Consider the following 17799-nt stretch of genomic DNA (forward strand, 5'->3'; position numbering starts at 1 on the left):
GACCTTTTTTCCTCGTTGTGTAGTCATTTTTGCTTTAAAATTAATGTAGTCCTGGTAGAATAGTTGAAATCATTGTTCTGTCAAAAAGAATATTCGTAGAATTAATTTTAAGACAATTAACCGTTAAACTCAAAACTATCTCGGTACGCTAAGGTATCTCGAAAACAAGAACTGGTGAACTAAATTAATATTTGGAATCAGCACCCCAAAATGAACCAATTTTTAAAAGAAAAATGATTTTTTTTTGTTTCAATTAAGCTTTTTTTCTCGCTGCGTATAGTCATTTTGGCTTTTAAAGCTTCGTTCAATCATAGATAAAAATCGGTTTCAACTGCGGTTTTTGCCAACTGGTAGTTGTTCAATGAGCCAATGTTTTGGTCGAAACTAGTCAGGTCGTTGTCAATGAAGCAAGTTGAAACTAGTCAAAACGGTCAAAACCGATCCATCTCGACAGGGGGTTTCGTTACGGCCTGGAAGAAATCGATCGAAGTCAATTGGAAAAAGAAAGGTATTCAATCGTCAATTTATTTCGATCAAACTTCATTGAAAAGACTTTAAGTTAATGAAATCCTGGTAGAATAATTACGGTGTAAAACTCAAAACTTAGCAATTTTTCTATTGAAATGAGTTTTTTTCTTCTCAATTATTGAGTGTCTGCAATAAAAGTGTACCCGTTTTAAATTTGCTATCACACCGGTGGGGAGCGCATGTTTTAGCCGATTCCAAAATTTAAAATTTTGCTTAAACTGGTATACCTAAAACCAATATTTGGACCTGAACCGTTGCAGGTGCTCTAATGTTTATTTTGAACTCCGCACTTTGGCGATGCACCTACATGTAGTTCGGTGTTTCCCATTCTCAGTCTTGTTAACAAACGTTGCTCTGAGGCACGTCTCCTATCTATGTTTTGGCAAATGTGAGGTTTAACAAATCGTAAAAGGGCTTGAGACCGATTCCATGTTAAACGCCACGCATCCAGTAGGCAAGCTTTAATCGACCGAATATTCGGCCGAATAATTGAGAAGGTTTTGGAGCCGTTGACCAAATACCACTATCCGGTACATCTCTAATCTATAAATATGTTGGATGGAGGATTGGAATTAATAACGTGATACGCTGATTGTAGAAGAAAAAAAAGTATATCCCTGTTCCAAAGTTCAGCACTTAGTAATCAAACCTACTAGATAACCAGTAGAAAACCAGGATTTCATTTGAAGAAAAAATTATTGAGCACAAAGGAAAGGAAAATCCTTTTTTTTTTTCATTATTATTTACGTTTATTGAATTGTTTTACCAAAAGGTCTTCATCGTGTATAGTACGGCCGATATTTCTAGAATACGACTGGGTATTTTGATTAGTACACATATAGATTCTATCGAATCAAATTTTAATCATTTTTGCTTGATGAATGCTTATCGCTTAACCACATTTTACTGTAAAGATTATGTCTTTTTAATTACTTATAACTACAATTTTTTGATAATAAATTATCCTTGCCAATATTTGCGCCGGGTTTATTTTTCTACACAGAATCACATTTCTTTTGTTGTTTAGGTCCAAAAAATTCGTCAAAAAGGAACGTTGGTTATACATTTATACATTTTTTCCTATAAAAAATGCTTTTCTTGAAAATGCAGTAAATGCCTTGTCCCTAATCCTATTTCAAATTATTGAAGTTCGTATCGTATTTATGTGATTATTTATTGGAAAATCCTGTTGAACATACATTTATTCCAAGTATTTGGTTTATTTAGTTTTACCAAATAAAAAAGCACTCTTCAAGAAAATTGACTTTTGAATTGAATAACACTTTCCAAAGTTTAAAAATTTGATAAGTAGGTACACAATTCATAAATTCGTTTTTTTTTTTATTTCAATATTTTTTCCGCCAATTCCTTAAGCAAACACGTGTGATTTGATGTTTTTCTTAATTTCTAGAAGAAAAGAAAGAAAACCCATTTTTATAAAAAAAATCAGTTTATCTTATATTCCTTGAGTCACACTGGCCTTCATTATGTATACGTCACTTATGGATGAAAGCTTTCAAGGCCTATTACTCATATAGTCGCAAATTGGATGACAAAAACTCGAGAACGACGCCATTTGGAGCAGTTAATTTGAATTGAATTCAAACAGTAACAAAAAAGTAGTATCTAGTCAATAAAAAACTTCAAAATAAAAATATCTATTGGCACAGTATATGAAGTCTCATTACATTATTAAGTTGGTCGACCAGAATGACTGAATTATTTTCAAGGTCGGTTGTAAAATTAAATTTAGACAATCAAACAAATTAGGAACATTTTCAAATAACAATCATTTCATTATCGTATTCTGTTTTGCACCTTGATCGTGACAAAAACCACACGAGGGAGGAATCCAAAGAACCTACAAGGATTCAAAACTTGATAATCCAAAATCTTAAAAATAAGCAAGATAAAACTTTTATGTGAAAATTCAGTAATCGTTTCGTTTACGACGAAACATAATTAAATTATTTAGTTTTTCGCTTCTTGTTGCTGCAAACGACTCGTTTCTGCTTCGCGGGGGGAGGGACTGGTTGTCGGGGAGCACTGGATGCTGGCATTGGGTGTTGGCCACTGGTTGCGATTGCACTACCACTGGGTAATCGCGACGGCAGCTGCTGGTACTGATGATGATGTTGGTGTTGCTGCTGCTGCTGTTGCAATTGTCCAGGGTCCTGCTGTGAGTGTTACCAGTGGTATAACGGAAATCAGTAGGTCTGAAGCGGATCGGCGTCTTGTTCAGAGATATCAATCTGAATGCACTGGTAATCTTTGAGCATGTTGCGAAGAATTTCACGAAATATCGGTAGATATCCTCGCTCTGAATTGCTGTGGTTGAGCAAAATAACATGAATGTTTTGATGATTGGCTTCCAAAATATCATGATGAAACATTTCACCTAAAAATAAAAATAAAATTAAACATGATACACATTTTTACAATAACTTTCAGTTATACAAACCAGTTATATAGAGATCGGCCTTAACTCCCTTCAAAATACTGGTACCCGATCCAGCACACACAGCGAAGGTTCTTATGGGAGCATCGAGATTTCTATTGACGGCAACTGCAACTCGGACATCTTTTAGTTTGGTATAGGCTTTGATACGTTCGACGGCGGCCCCTAGAGTAAGTTCGCCTTGAATGACACAAATTCTTCCAGCTCCAATTGAGGGATTAGATAGATTTTCAATAATGGGTTGAGCACTGGCTGCCGGCAATGAAGCCGCCAACCAATCGTTCACTCCATTGGTTACGCTATCCCAGCTTGTGTGAGGACTATATAGAGCAATTTTGTTTTCCAAACAAATCGATACTATACGCTCTTTCCAAGATTTCTGGGTGATCTTTTTCAGCGGAGCGAATATCGGTGGATGGTATGAAATTATCATGTCGGAACTTCTGGCCAAAGCTTCACTCATGACATTTTCTGTTAAATCATTAGTCAACAGAATTTTCGTTATATTCCTGCAAAACAAAACGAACAATATTAGCTGAATTCTTCAATTTGGTGATTAACCAACCTTTTGGTGAATGGCTCGATAAGCAGTCCAACATTATCCCATTTTTCTGCTAAATTTTCTGGTGCGAATTCGTTTAGCTTCTCTACTACGGCTGACAATGCGACCCCAGCCATTTTACGTACAAACGGTACGGTAGTGAGGACCTTAGAATAATTAGCGCCCGAAATGCCACTGCTCGATTTGTACAAATTGTACATTCACGTATCGCCAAAAAGGTTTCCTCGTTCGTTTATCGTTGGATAGCTTTGAAGCAAAAAAAAATCATTTAAAAAAAATATCTACTTTCATCATATTACTGAACTAAAATGGTATTTGTTAAGTACTTTCTTAGGACAAACAAATTATTAACCAATTAATTACTTTACTGCTTAAATTTTGAAAGCTAATTTGTTACCAGCAGCTTTACACGACCTCTTCTTTTCGCTAGAGGCAACTGCGCTAAACTTTCAAACTTTTGTGCAAAAGCTCGGAAGCTAGTTTGTAATTTTATTTACTTTGACGCAGCAATAATGATTTCGGATTATAAAAATCCAGTAAACCAAGCGCCAGATTACCTTCTGACTTTTTGTGTTAATTTGATGAAAATTACTGTATATACTTTATGCATAAAATTATCTTGTGTCTAACAACATACTACCGAGTGATATTCTGATTGTTTTTAGGTTTTTAGAAGCTTCATTTAGTCGATTGTAAATACAACTTTATTAATATGGTCCGGTTGTAGCCCAGGTTGGTAACAATCTAAGCCCCGAGAGCAACCTTAAAGCACAGTTGCACCCGTATATACGTTTTTAAACAGCTGTCAACTGAATGACTAAAAAATGTTAAAATGATTATAATTTAAACATAAAAGTTATTAATTCACGCACTTATATTTTTGGGTCCTGTCTGATGACAAAGTGGGTAGCGGGTGGTTATTGGAGAAAAGGTAAAGTTATGATTTTCATTAAACAACTAACAGTACATATGAATGAATAAATTTCAGATTAGTTCATGTATTGCTGATTTTAAAATAACACTTGAACATTGTTAAAAGCGTCTATTAACATCTAAATTTACTTATTGAAAATTATAAGGGGACCACATCGTTTTCACTAAAAGAAAAAAAAAGCTGGGTAGGTATGTACAAATATTTTCTTTTACTTACCGATTACCAAAATAGTTTGTTATGGCACGACTTTAACTGTATTTTAAACCGCATAAGCAGCAGTGTGTATTGATAATTTTAAAGTTTTGCCTATAATTTGTATTTATAAATACTTCTGTTTCAATCAAATTTTCAATTCGCCTGATGACGGATGTCCATGTCACGAAGAAGACGAAAAACGATAGCTTCGTTCAATCGTAAGTAGAAATTATGGTTTCTACTAGCTTCTGGCAACTGGTAGTTGTTCATTGTTCAATGAGCCAATGTTTTGTCGAAACAAGTTAGGTCGTTGTTCAATGAAGCAAGTTGAAATCGATCGGAACTTGTCAAAACCAATCCAAATCGGCAGGAGGATTCGTTTCAACGGTTTTAACCTGGTAGAAATCGATCAAAGTCAATTGGAAAAAGGCAGCCCGCATGAATCAGTATTATACAGTGACTATTACCATTATCTTCTTCCCAAGACACCCAAAAGATTACTTCTATAGTTTTGGATTATTAATGTAAGATAAGGCTTATCATTTTTTCATGACATGGAATCGTTTGGACTCACTTTACGATACAGGGAACGGGTCGTTAAGTAGAGTAACCATTCATTTTTTTTGCCTTTTTTTCTCGTCCTAAAACGAGTCGATCATACGTGTTATCTTAAGTTAATGATCCAATCATAAAATGATGACGATACCACATATCGTGAACTTAAAATTACAATATTCAAAATTATACTGGGGTTCTGGTTATTCAATCTAATTTAAGTAAAATTTTAGGATTAAAAAAACATTATTTTACACATTATTTTTTATTTGAATCATTTTTTTTAGCGAACACAATTCACAATTTTGCTATTATCAAAAAAGAAAAACTTTTAAATTGCACTTTCACAAAATAATCATCCGACCGTTCGTCGGTGGTTCTACCTTGAAGCTTCCGGCGGAACATAAGTATCCACAAATACTGAGTTTAGCCACGGCCGTGCGATCCAACTTTTGTTTGACGCTATGTGGCTGCTCCGCGGCCCTGCTTCTCGGGCGATGGAATGCCATATCTCGCCAGGTTTCCATCTTCCTCCGGTGACTTTCCGCGGCTTCCAATTGCCTAAGAGCCCCTGAAAGAACATTGTTTTGGAAGAAGCATTAATTTTGCTCATAAGTATATAATGAATATTTAAGGTTACTCACCATTTCCGGCGAAGCTGGCACCGTAGCCTATTGATCCAACCTTCTCCATTTCGAGCTTTACAAGATTTTCACGAATTTAACCACGTGTGTTGACGTGACAGCAGAGAACTCGGGACGTGTTGCAAAAAACCTCAATTTATTTTTAGGACCGTTAATTGTATCTTCCACGGATAGTTTTCTATCATTCCAGCGCGTTGCTAAATTTATCAATTCGGTATTTAGAAGATTTATAGAATCTTCCAGAAATAATATTTTTTCCATTTAAGCAGAGACACATTAAACCATGACGCGATACGCACCCCGAATACGAAAATATTGTAACACAACGGTTCCTGTAGTAGTTATAAAACGATTAGAGACAGTGTAAAAAAACGTTTAGAAAATGATATCTGAAACCATAAAAAACATTGCACTTATCTTGAATTCCAAAACGACGGTCTGTTGAATATGGCGTTAAGTTATGTTACTGTTTAAAACTATTAAAACCTCTATATGGAGACACTGTTCTAGGAACAGTTAGGGTATGGTTTCTAAAACGCTTATGAATAACGTTTTCAGCGCATTGAACTGTTTCTAGAATGAACATATGTAGGCATATTTTAAACGCTTTATCAAACCGTTCATCGAACTGTTACGGAAATCGGTGTACGAACCGTTTGAACTAAAATTACTGTTTTTTTGATGGCCTCATATAACGTAACCATTGAAAAAACTTTTAGATTATTTCGTTAAACTGCTAATAAATGATAACCTTAAAGCTTTTTTAATACTAAAGAATGATGTTCACCAATCATCATACTATTTACAGTACGCGTACTAAAAGAGCACGCACACAAACGCAAAATTTCGTTCCATGCATATGGGAATTTTTCGGATAAGATTGACAAATCGTTTTAATTTCATCATTTTATTTCACATTTTTCATTTTATTTTACATTTCAAAACACAAAATAACTTGCCCGAGATGAGCATTTTCATGCTGCCTGCTCCTCCTCATTTCGCTCAGCACGCCCTGTAACACTTTCCGGGCCAAGCAATCCTTGCACGGAGTAAAACTGGGGGTTCCGGCAGCGTAACCTAAAACATAAGAAACGGGATCTTAGTATTTCTTTTAAAGATGATTTTAATTTCCACTTACCTGGTACAATGTCATTGGTTGTAAAATTCCTAGAATGCCGGTCCCGGTGTGCTGATTGCATCTCCTCCAGCAGGTTAAAGACAATCGATCGCGACGAGCGAGGTGAAAATTTCCCGGCGTAGCGAGCAAAACAAACCGATAAAGACTGTTTGCGACAGTGGTGCCAAGTTCAATGTTTAATCAATATTTGCACAGATATTGAGAAACGGAATATTGAATTAATAAATTTCAGATGCTTAGGATGACTTTATGTGTAAATAGTAACTAATAAATGTTATAAAAATGAAAATATACAAATAATTCAATTTAAAAATTCCGTTCAATTCCAATGAAAGTTTAGAATCGATAATGTCATACTCAATTTATTATTCATTAGATCGTAAAGAATATGATTTATGTTCTCCATCGTCATCTGAAAAAAATATTAGGAAGTTCACCAGAAGATAACTAAAGCATTGTCTTTTATTATAGCAATTATAGCAAGAAAATAAAACTTATATTTACAAGTTCATTTGAATTGGTTGATATAACTAAAGCGATAGAAGATTAAGTCACCATGTATCACCATTCCTTTTCTAGAATGAAGATGTTCGAGTCATTGCTGCAGAAAGAAAAGTTGAAAGAATATTCGGAAGGCGAACAAAAGGAAACTGTCCCACCACCGCCTGTTGAAGTAGTTTCTGCTCAAGCATCTGATGATAACCAAAATGAATCTATTAATTCGTTGCTCCACACACGACCTACACAAACAGAAAACGAACCCTTAATTGAAAAAAAATTGAAAGTTTTGAATTGATAGTGTCATACTCAATGTATAATTATTTTATTTTAAAATTTAATTATTATTAATTATTTCAAAATTAATTAATTCAAATAAAAAATCTAACATTTTACTGCCGTCAACTACCTATAAGAGTTCTTGATATCGGCTCAATAGTCTCAATTTAATGTTTTTTTTTGTTCTTTGTACAATGCATCTGCTTTTATCTTTCCGCGTATGAACAAATCAATAATTGATTCGATAAATAAATTTAAAGATATTTTCATGAATCCGGGTCATGAATTTTCTTTTTTCAAATCATCTGGCATCTCTGACCCGCATTTCGGTCATTTTTGACGTGAGTTTGACACATGACATTACGTTAAACGTTATGGTTCGAGAACAGTTTAACGATTATTGATCAAATTGAAGTAAATCGTTAAACAATTCATTCACCTTCCCAGATATCATCACTATTCACATGAACTTTCGTTTTATATTCTTATCGTTGTCGAAGTAAAGTTTTAAATAATAGCTACGTTTACGGAGACAATAACCTTTTCTGGGAACGTGGAAGTATCGTATTGACTATTCATAATATAGTTTTTTAGTATGCGGGACGTTACTATTAATGTAATCAGAAGAGAATAATACGGATGATTCAGCATATGGTATTTACGTATGCGGGAGGTGATCAACATCAATCCATTTCTATCTGTTTCGTCCAGGGGGTGACATCCCTTGTAGCGGTCGCACCTTTTTAAATTTTAATTTTGTCGAACCGTGCAAAATGCATCGGTTCTGCCATTTGTATGCAAGATGTACGGATCGGTCCGATGCCTTTATCGAACCTTGCATCGAAGGTTGAATTCCAGAGCTTTTTCTTTCAAGGCAAACCCATAAAGCTTTGCTAGGGGGTGGGAAAGAAATAGAAAGGCCCGAATCACGATTGAAAAACGAGCGACGAATTGAGATCGCCAAAATCCCGAAGAATTTGTAAAGATTACTCGGGATTAACGTACTTCCGCCTAAGGTCAACGCCCGAGATTGCTTTCCCTGATCTGAGGGTACATACTGCAATCACTTCGATCTGGTTAGTGAACGCGAATGGAAGTACGCTTCTATCGCGACCCGTTTTACTTTAGTCCTTTTAAGTGAAAAGGTACCAATGGTGATGTGATGTCTGAATTTTAAGATTAATTTGCTTTCCTTTTTGTGTAGCTCGCTGTTAAAGCTACACCTAGAAATTAGGGCCGAAATCGTGCGTGCAAATCTAAAAATAGATAGCAGGTAAAGCGTGCTTAAATAACCGTGCCCGTGCAAGTGCGAGTGCTAATTTTTGTGCCATATAGGCAACCGATTTCGCCAACAGCATTCCCAACAACGTGCGCCCTAATTCGACCAGATCGCCCCGAGTGTCACAGCGAGCCAGCCTGCCACCTGAACGGAAACCGGTTCACGAACCACGCCGTTTTCCCTGACCCGAACATCACGTTTCCCACCAAGACAACCTCCCGGTTGGAACGGACATCCGGCGGGCCCCTCCCGTGTCGGATCGGCCGCCTCGTGCTTCCTTAAACCCGCCCAAGCAACCAGAATTCCCTTAAAAAGGTTCCATAGAAGCTTAATCAGCTCTCGTTTGTATCTGAAGAGAATGCTAATCAGCCCAAAATTTAAGTTCTTAAAGCTACTTTCAAGTTCGTTTAGGTGGCTGTAGAGAACGCTATTCAGCTTCTAAGAGAATGTCAAGAAACTTCTACGCGCCGAAAAAAAAAATCCGATTGACAGATTGCTCTGACAACCACATGTCAGATTGCTAGGTTGCCGGTCTATCATGGTCTACCTCATTGATTTTAATTATATTGTTTTGATTACAAAAGCTGCTTACACGCCTAGAGAATTGAACCGCTGCTCTCTAGGTTGCAATGAAACTCACCAGCCTCTCGACCAATCCAGCAATAGCTAATTGCCACTGTAATGATTAGTATTTAAACTTAATGTCATTTGAGATGATTGAGTGGGTTGGTCAATAGAAGGTACCTTATTTCGTTCAAAGGACTTTCAGTACACAACACGAATCATAACAAAAATTCGCATCATCAAAATTTATTCGAATATCTTATTTAACATTTATAAGAAAAATTCGAAAAAATCTTGAATTCCATTTGTAAATATCAGTACAGATATGAACAAAACAAATACCATGACAAAAAATTGACAGACATTTTTGACATGTCGCTTAGAATTCCCATATAGGTTCTTTAAAACACCTTCAAGTATCCTAATGGTGCGCCTTAGAATGTTACGCGAACGTTATCGACCTTCTTGAAAAACATTTTTGACATGTCGCTTAGAATTCCCATATAGGTTCTTTAAAACACCTTCAAGTATCATAATGGTGCGTTTTGGAATGTTACGCGAACGTTATCGACCTTCTTGAAAGTATACCCGCATAATCAATTACAATATATAGAGAATATTCTATATTGTCTCTAAACGTTATCGTTTATTGTAAAGTGAACAGTATATGTACAATAACACAGACCATATTAACAATCTGTATTATGATTATCTGTTAAAGTACCATATGGGGAAAGGGCTGTTAAGCATGTTTACCATTCAAAAAGAGCGATTTTTTCGAACAAATATTTCATGCTACATTATTGGATACGGTTAAAATATCATCCACTTTTGGCGAGCAAAACAATTTACCTGAATGTTCTAGCTACGTTGGAATACAAAATCATAGATTTCATCAACTTCAATGGATATAGTTTGCTTATAGTAGTTTGTAGTAAAAATAACGCTCAATCATACGTTCCGCATATTGTAAAATATTTTTAAAAAGAGCTTCCCTGTACCATAACCAATATAGTTCCAATTCTTTCCCACAAAAAATAAAATAAAATTAAAAAATTTAAATGTTGAGATTTTTATTTTTTATTTCTGATATTATACATGGATTATACAATCTTACCTATTTGTGCAGATCTGCATTGTTCAGCCTTTCAGTAGATTTTTTTTCCGCTCTCCGCTCAGCAGAGATCTTTGTTTCTGTAATTTCATTAGTTTTATTTAATCTCACTAGTTTTTATCGATAATATAATATAGTTTTACTTACTTTTCGCGTTCTGTGTGTTTTTCTCAGCGTGATTCTTTTTTTTCGGAGCCATTTTGAACACAGTTTTCAGTTCCGAACCTGGCGTGGGGTTGCCGACACAAATTTTAACGAAGTGAAGTGAAAATTAGCAGATGCTGAACCCAAGAGCGAAAAAATGCATAAGCTCACAACTACATCTTAAAATAACAATATTAGTTATTATCCGCAAGAGGTGAAATGATAACGACTTGTCTAACTCATACAATGTTGTCAATGTTGTTTTTTTTTTAATTTAATGTCTAATGCTAAGAAAATATAAGGAAACTTTGTCGTACACTGTTAGAGTCCTGGATAAGGTCCAGAGACAATATTCAAAGGTTGCAAATTTTTATTCTCTTATTATACTATACTTACTAAATCATATATCATATTGTCACTGTCACTGATACGATCCTGTCATAATTTATTGAGGTAATAAAATTTTGAACATGTATAATGAAATGATACTTGGAAGATATTTCATACTGGTACTGCTACCAATATATTAAGTTAATAGTTAGTACTATATCCCCAACTGTTTTTAATTATGCGGGTAGTTCCATTGAAAGCGCCTAGAAGTTCCGTTATCGATAGTTTAACCTTTCAAAGGGCGATGGAAATTCCTGAGTAACTTTTACGCGACAAGAGTCACCTGAAGTTCCCGTAAAACATTTTTTCAGCCAAATGTGAACTTCGGAATTCCATCTTTAAGTAAAAACGCGACTTTTGGTTGCTTGGGCGATGCTAACAGGAGCACAGCATCAACAGCAGCAAATACCAACGATTCTGGCGAGATGACGACGTCATCTGCTCCCGACGGACGGTTGAGCAATACCACAGCATTCGACGACAGCAGGTTTGATCCACATACACTAACTCGGTGAGTCAATTCCATCATTCTCTGTTTTCTCTATTCGTTATGCAGAGCGTCGTCCATATCCGACGTAAAATTGAAATTGTTGGCAAAATAATAGGCGTTAATCGCATTTTACAAATCACGTCGTTTTACGAATTTTATGTTCGACATTAAAACATAAATTCGTCTAAGTCGTGACGGGTTCTATTGAACTCCGTCCGACCCCTTGAATTTCAGCGGTACCGCAATCGTTCGCAGCCTCTGAACGCGATCGATGGCCCAAGCACTGCACGGTTGATAGTATTAGTTAGAATACGAATATGCACGCACCGGTAGGAGATTAGAGTAGGAATTGTACATAGTAGTGTAAGACAAAAATGTATGAATGAAATGCGCAGACTGAAAACTGAATTATACTACAGACTAAAACCAATTTTGTAAATATGAGATACTTCTCTTCAACTACTCTTCCATTATTCTAAAATACAATAATGTTTTAGAGACAATATACGTTGTTTGATAATGATCCTACCTAGAGCATTTTAATTGGAGAATTTGGAAATCACATTGCTACGCGAACCGTTTAGATGTTAGTTTTGAATTTTCTTTTGGCTACTTCCATGACCGTTCGCCCTCTGGTGGTGAGTAGATTGTTAGTCCAGTGATGCGAAATGCAGGTATGAGCGATCTCGTACCGGGAAGTTTTTATGATTCTTTTAGGTTTTGGTAATCTCTTGGAGTGTGACCGAGAAATTCTCGAGTTTTTCGATTGCGGATTCGGTGAAGCCCCTAGTTCGATCCTTTATCCGATCGGGTAAAACTTTATGGACTCGCCTTGAAGGGAGTCTCAGCCGGGCAATTCAACCTTGGTGTGCTGTCCCTATTCTAGGGTGGCGCATAAGCAGCACGCTTGTGTCGGATCGAACTGTGCTGGCTACACCCTATCCTTTGTCATTGATTTTGACAACCATCAAAATTATGAGCCCACGATTTTGTGGGCCCATAACAAACCTGACATTTTGCTGTCAATAGGAACCGGACTTTTTCAATTCTGTACTGCTTTGAGAAGAAAACACCATAAACGTTTATCCCGATGGATAGAAAAAAAGAAAAAGATTATTGTTCGCAAGAAGAACTAGATTGCCATCCCCCTGGTTTCGACCAGACTTCATTGAACAGACTTGCTGAAATCAAAACACGGTTATTAATAAACTAAAATTTCATTATATTTGCACCCAGCGAGCAATTTTGTGTCAAAAAAAAACTTAGATTTGGGTTGAGGATCTCACTATTATATTATTATTATTTTTATTAGACACTTTACCATTCTTATGGCATTCGTGTTTGTACTATTAAAGAGAAGCTTATAGTCATTATTAGTCATTTAAAAAAAGCAATACAGAATATCCGCTGTTCTCGAAGTCCTCCAAATTGAATCAGTGAGAAATTGACGAGATGCGAGTAAATCTATCGTCGAACTCATCGGAAATATTTGATGTTTTTCGCGGATTTCGTAGTCTGGAGAGTTTAAGCATCAGTGGTTTAAGAGGGAAGGTAACAGAATGGACTGAAAGGACAATAAAATAGCCATTGGGATAAGATGTTATTTTATTGCGAACAAGATCAACTGTAGTCTGTTGATCAACTGTCTTTCATAATATTTTTAACCGTAAATTCATACATCTCTTTGTTCACCATTTTCAAATATTGGATTTCTTTTCTTAGTTTCATGATTTCTTCTTGACTGTTAGCGTAATCATTTCCGGTAGCTGACGATTGATTAGTTTTTGAATGACTATTGACGGTATTGTCCCAAGGTCTCTCTTTAACTTCAACTTCTACACAAATGTCGTCAATTTTATCACTCGGGTAAACCATTTTTTGAAACGGTTGAAACAGTGGGACGATTTTTATTTCTTGATTGAACATTGTCCGTGGTGTCAACATGAAAAATGCATTGGTTACTGTACCTTTGTGGGGGATGACTCGGAGTTGCTGGCGACTTGGGATGTGCCAAATCAAAACATTTTCATCGTCGCTAGCGGAGAGTAAAGTTTCCCCATCAAGAGAAACCGAAAGACTAGTGACAGCTTTTTTATGACCTAGAAACATATTTTTCTGCTGATTTTTGCGATTGATGTGGTACTCCTTGGTTCGAGGTGGAGAATGTATGCTGAAACAGTGAATCGGTCCATCACTGGTTCCAATGAAAACGTTGGATTCCAGATTATCCATCGTAACGGCAGATAAAGCTTCTTGGAACACCAAATTCAGCAATATGGTCCCGGAAGATAAATCATAAATTTTGCAGGAACGGTCCACTGATACCGAACAGAAAGTGGCCTTGATACCTCCTCGCCCAACGTATAAATCAGTAACAGGCAAAGCGTGATCCGAAAATGAATAGGTAGCTCCAATGGTTTGTTTCTGGAAAACCCGAACCACATGTGCAAGATTCCAAACCATAACCATACCGTCTTGACCAGCGCTGATGAAGTGAGAACCGTCATCAGTGAAACGCAACACTTTGACTGCTTGATAGTGTCGTGAAGCCGTTGCCAGCAGGGCTCCTGTAGCTAATTGATAGACGTAAATTGTTTCTTGGACTGCCACTAAACAGTAATTTCCATCAGGCGACGTGGAAACCTGGATTAAATGGAAGATTAATTCAGAATTTTTCTTCTTAAATAATAAGTGCAATGAAAATTCATAAGTTATCGATTGAGATTAGAGAATGATTGCAAATCACTTAGTTCATTCGTTAGTTTTTTTTTTTACTACTTACAGCTGTTGCTCTACCAGGTAGAATGAAACGAGTCGTTATAGTCTCATGGCGATTTATTGGCCAGATGTGCAGCATCGGCTTAACCATATTAGCGGCCAAAATGAATTGGCCATTGATAACGGACAATGTGTTAGGGCCTGGGGCGCCACCGCCTTTGTAGGAAATTAGATGAGTGCCAGTGCGGACATCCCAAACACAGCAGCTCCATAGTTGATCACTGGAATCGCTCGTAATGGCCACTTCAACACAGTCAGTCATGATGAACTACTGGGATACTTAAGTAGATTTTATCTAGAAAACTGCATCTAAATCTGTCCAAAAGAAAAATGTTTTAAAACTTTTAGAGCAACAAGAACACGTTGTAGAAGGTTGTAGACTGCATGCAGACGATGTTTAAATCTTAACGTCAGTTTAATGTCGACCTTTTTCGAGCACATGCCGGGTTGCCAGGTGCCCAGATTTGTCTGTAAAACACAGACTTTTTGACCCGTCCAGATCAAGGAGGGTAAATAGAAGGTGATTCGATTAGTTAAGACTTTTTTCTGATAATATTTATTGAACGTGAACCTACACGCGAAATTTTTCGTTCAACAATGATCCGTTAAGAAAAAAAAAAATGATCCAAAATAGTTCAATTTGCCACTGGTAGTGTTAATGATATTATGCTGACTGTTTCACCCAAGGGGCTGAAGAAAACAAAAATTCCCGTACCAAGTTTTCAGTCAAGAAACCCGCAGGAAGAAGAAAAATGAAACGAGTGAAACACGTATAGGGGCAACATGGCGTCCTCATTGCAAAAATTTTAACCAGAGGCAATTTTTAATAATCCTTAAAATGATATGTGCGGCTCGAGAATGTCAATCAAAGGGATCTTTGGTAACATTAATAAATTATGGTTTAGCACAAAATGCAGAGTTTTCAGCATAATCCTTGTAAAAATTCATTCTAAATCTGCAGTATGACAACAACAGATGCGTTTGGAAACAAAAATGTTACCCTATTTCGAGTCTGTTATGGGGTGAAGTGTTTAATTTCGGGAACCACACTGACGTTCTGGTACCAAAAATTTGGTACGGTGCGTTTGTATGCGATTTGACAGCTTCATGTCGTGACCTATCGATTTTTTTTAACACAAAATTAAACACAACTTTACTCGTTTACAACTCTTTACAATCTGACTCCTAACCGCAAAGCCTCGTTCTCAGCCGATTCGAAAAATCTACAAAGTTTTTAACGAGAGCTTCCCGCATAAATTAGGATTATATCCGAACGATTTCAGAAAAAGTCAATCGAAGATTTGATGAAGTGTAAAAAAAAGTTAAGCGAACGATAATTGAAATTGTAAAATACATTGCTTCAATCGTGAGTTCCAAATTGACTGTATTTTTAATATGTCGTTAGGTTATGTAACTGTTAAAAACTGTTAAAACATTTACATGGAAAAACTGTTCCAGAAACAGTTGAAATAAAGTCTCAAAACCCCTTTAGGAAACATATTTAGATATTCAAACCGTTATTGTTATAGTTATTTTTAAAGTTCGCTTGTTACTGAGCGTTTACAGTAAAAGTTATGATATGATTTCACAAAATGTTCTTCCAACGTTATACTGATGGTTATGAGAACCGTACGGAATAATGGCGGACGCACTAAAGGGAACTTTATTTTTTTGGATTTTCGGATTTCATAAAAAGTAATATACTTTCACTTTACGTTTAATTTTTATATTCCAACTTACTTGCATACAGGGTTTTGATTTTTTATTAATCCTCTGACCTGGATGCTGGGCGCAATGCAATAGCGCCACCAGCGAGGGAAATCCCCCCGGCGGCGGACTTGAGCTGCATAAGAGAGCAGCATCGACGACACTGAAATGAAATACAAAAAACATCAATTAGATATTTACAATACGCAACTAGAATACATCTGCCTACCCAACAAGCAGCAGGTGAAAACATGTAAAACATAATTCAACTCACCTGAAAAACTGAAATTATTAGCCTAACTGCTACACCTAACTGCACTGATTTCGGCTCCCGGTGCGCCGGCTTTCCGGTACGTTGATGCAGCTACGGTACCGAAATTTCCTCCAAAATTGCTGCTGGTGCGAATTCGCCAGCAAATCTTTTTTTACAATTTCTTATTCTTTTTTTCTTCTTCTCGAAACATGACAACTCTCATCCCGAAAATCGAAAAGTGTCAAATTTATATGAACGTTAGATGTAATCGTTCGGCATTATTTTTACGGTTAACAAAAAGCTTTCGTTAACAGTCCAAACAGTAAGTTAAGCCTAACCAATATCGTAACTTTTCATTCAAACGTGAAGGTTTGGTTTGAATAGTTTAATTCAAAATTTATTTATTTTTTTTGAATAGTTTCACTTAATAGCTATGTTTCCATAAACAATCACAGTTTCTGTAGGGGTTCGATTATCATTTTGATTTTTTGAGGTAGAGTTTTTTGCTATGCGGGTTCTCTCATTCACATTCACTTGCTCTCTTTTTCGCTCTCCAACTCTGTGTCAAATTTCAATTCTAAAGCGTTCCTCTCTCCCAGGGAGAACTGCTCAAACGGTTATTAGGAGATAAACCATCAATAACGAAACACTCAATTTTTTTATCAACTGAAATCCTTATTCAAATTTTTGTTATTCTTATATCAATTACTATGAACATTATAAACATTAATATCTTTATCTATTTTTTTTATAATTTTAACGCTATCCATCAATATTCTCTACAGTTCAGTCCTCTGGTTTCACCAACACTTTTTAGTTTACGGAAAATCATCCTCAAAAACGACCATGTTTGACGACCGGCTGCCCGTTTTTTTGTTCCGAGAGTTTTTGAGGTTAATTTTCCCGTCTCATATATAGAGTATTTCCTGAGACAGAGTGTGGTATAGAGTAGCTTTTTGTTTTTGTTTTGAAAAATGTAAACACCTACTGGTCGCCATTTTGAACTTGGGAGATTAGCACTGTTCAATTATTTCTTCAAAAGAAATTATTTTTTCAAATTAACTTACATAACATCAACCTTACTTTCAAAGTATTTCATGTCTACAATTATTTAATTTTAGGTAGTTTAAAAAATTAAAAAAAATGCATAACCATTACTATTGCACCACCAATTTGGTTTCGTTACTATCCGGCCATTGAACATGCGTAGTTTTAATTTTATTTTTACCCTACCACCATGGTGCCGAAAATTGTAAACATGAAAAATCAGCTGTTCGTTTGACAAGTGG

The 17799-nt window shown here is 36.1% G+C and overlaps 2 protein-coding genes and 1 long non-coding RNA gene across 3 annotated transcripts; all 3 read right to left on the minus strand.

Annotated features, from left to right (window-relative positions):
• Window positions 1-4882, minus strand: LOC129738983 (NIF3-like protein 1). The gene is made up of 4 exons (XM_055730335.1): window positions 4699-4882; window positions 3552-3794; window positions 2990-3495; window positions 1-2926 (listed from the first exon to the last, which is right to left on the minus strand). Exons 2-4 carry the CDS (start codon window positions 3746-3748, stop codon window positions 2736-2738), a joined length of 894 nt encoding a protein of 297 aa, XP_055586310.1. The 5' UTR covers window positions 3749-3794; window positions 4699-4882; the 3' UTR covers window positions 1-2735.
• An 8283-nt stretch (window positions 4883-13165) lies between these two features.
• Window positions 13166-14962, minus strand: LOC129750298 (WD repeat-containing protein 18). The gene is made up of 2 exons (XM_055745448.1): window positions 14555-14962; window positions 13166-14415 (listed from the first exon to the last, which is right to left on the minus strand). The coding sequence occupies exons 1-2, from the start codon at window positions 14810-14812 to the stop codon at window positions 13411-13413; spliced, it is 1263 nt and encodes a 420-aa protein (XP_055601423.1). The 5' UTR covers window positions 14813-14962; the 3' UTR covers window positions 13166-13410.
• Window positions 14963-16260: 1298 nt separating this feature from the next.
• LOC129750330 (uncharacterized) lies at window positions 16261-17514 on the minus strand. Its single transcript, XR_008738383.1, has 2 exons — window positions 16532-17514; window positions 16261-16420 (listed from the first exon to the last, which is right to left on the minus strand). It is a non-coding gene; the product is annotated as an uncharacterized LOC129750330 (long non-coding RNA).
• Window positions 17515-17799: the final 285 nt, after the last annotated feature.

Source organism: Uranotaenia lowii, chromosome 1, assembly GCF_029784155.1.
Source record: "Uranotaenia lowii strain MFRU-FL chromosome 1, ASM2978415v1, whole genome shotgun sequence".
Taxonomy (NCBI): Eukaryota; Metazoa; Arthropoda; class Insecta; order Diptera; family Culicidae; genus Uranotaenia; species Uranotaenia lowii.

Bases quoted from the DNA above. Each gene is read 5' to 3' on its own strand.
- LOC129750298 (XM_055745448.1), bottom strand. From the start codon at position 14,812: ATGACTGACTGTGTTGAAGTGGCCATTACGAGCGATTCCAGTGATCAA. The intron at 14,416-14,554 runs GTAAGTAGTAAA...CATTTAATCCAG, and splicing joins TACCTGGTAGAGCAACAGCT to GTTTCCACGTCGCCTGATGG.
- LOC129738983 (XM_055730335.1), bottom strand. From the start codon at position 3,748: ATGTACAATTTGTACAAATCGAGCAGTGGCATTTCGGGCGCTAATTAT. The intron at 3,496-3,551 runs GTTGGTTAATCA...TTTGTTTTGCAG, and splicing joins ATCGAGCCATTCACCAAAAG to GAATATAACGAAAATTCTGT. The intron at 2,927-2,989 runs GTTTGTATAACT...TTTTATTTTTAG, and splicing joins GGCCGATCTCTATATAACTG to GTGAAATGTTTCATCATGAT.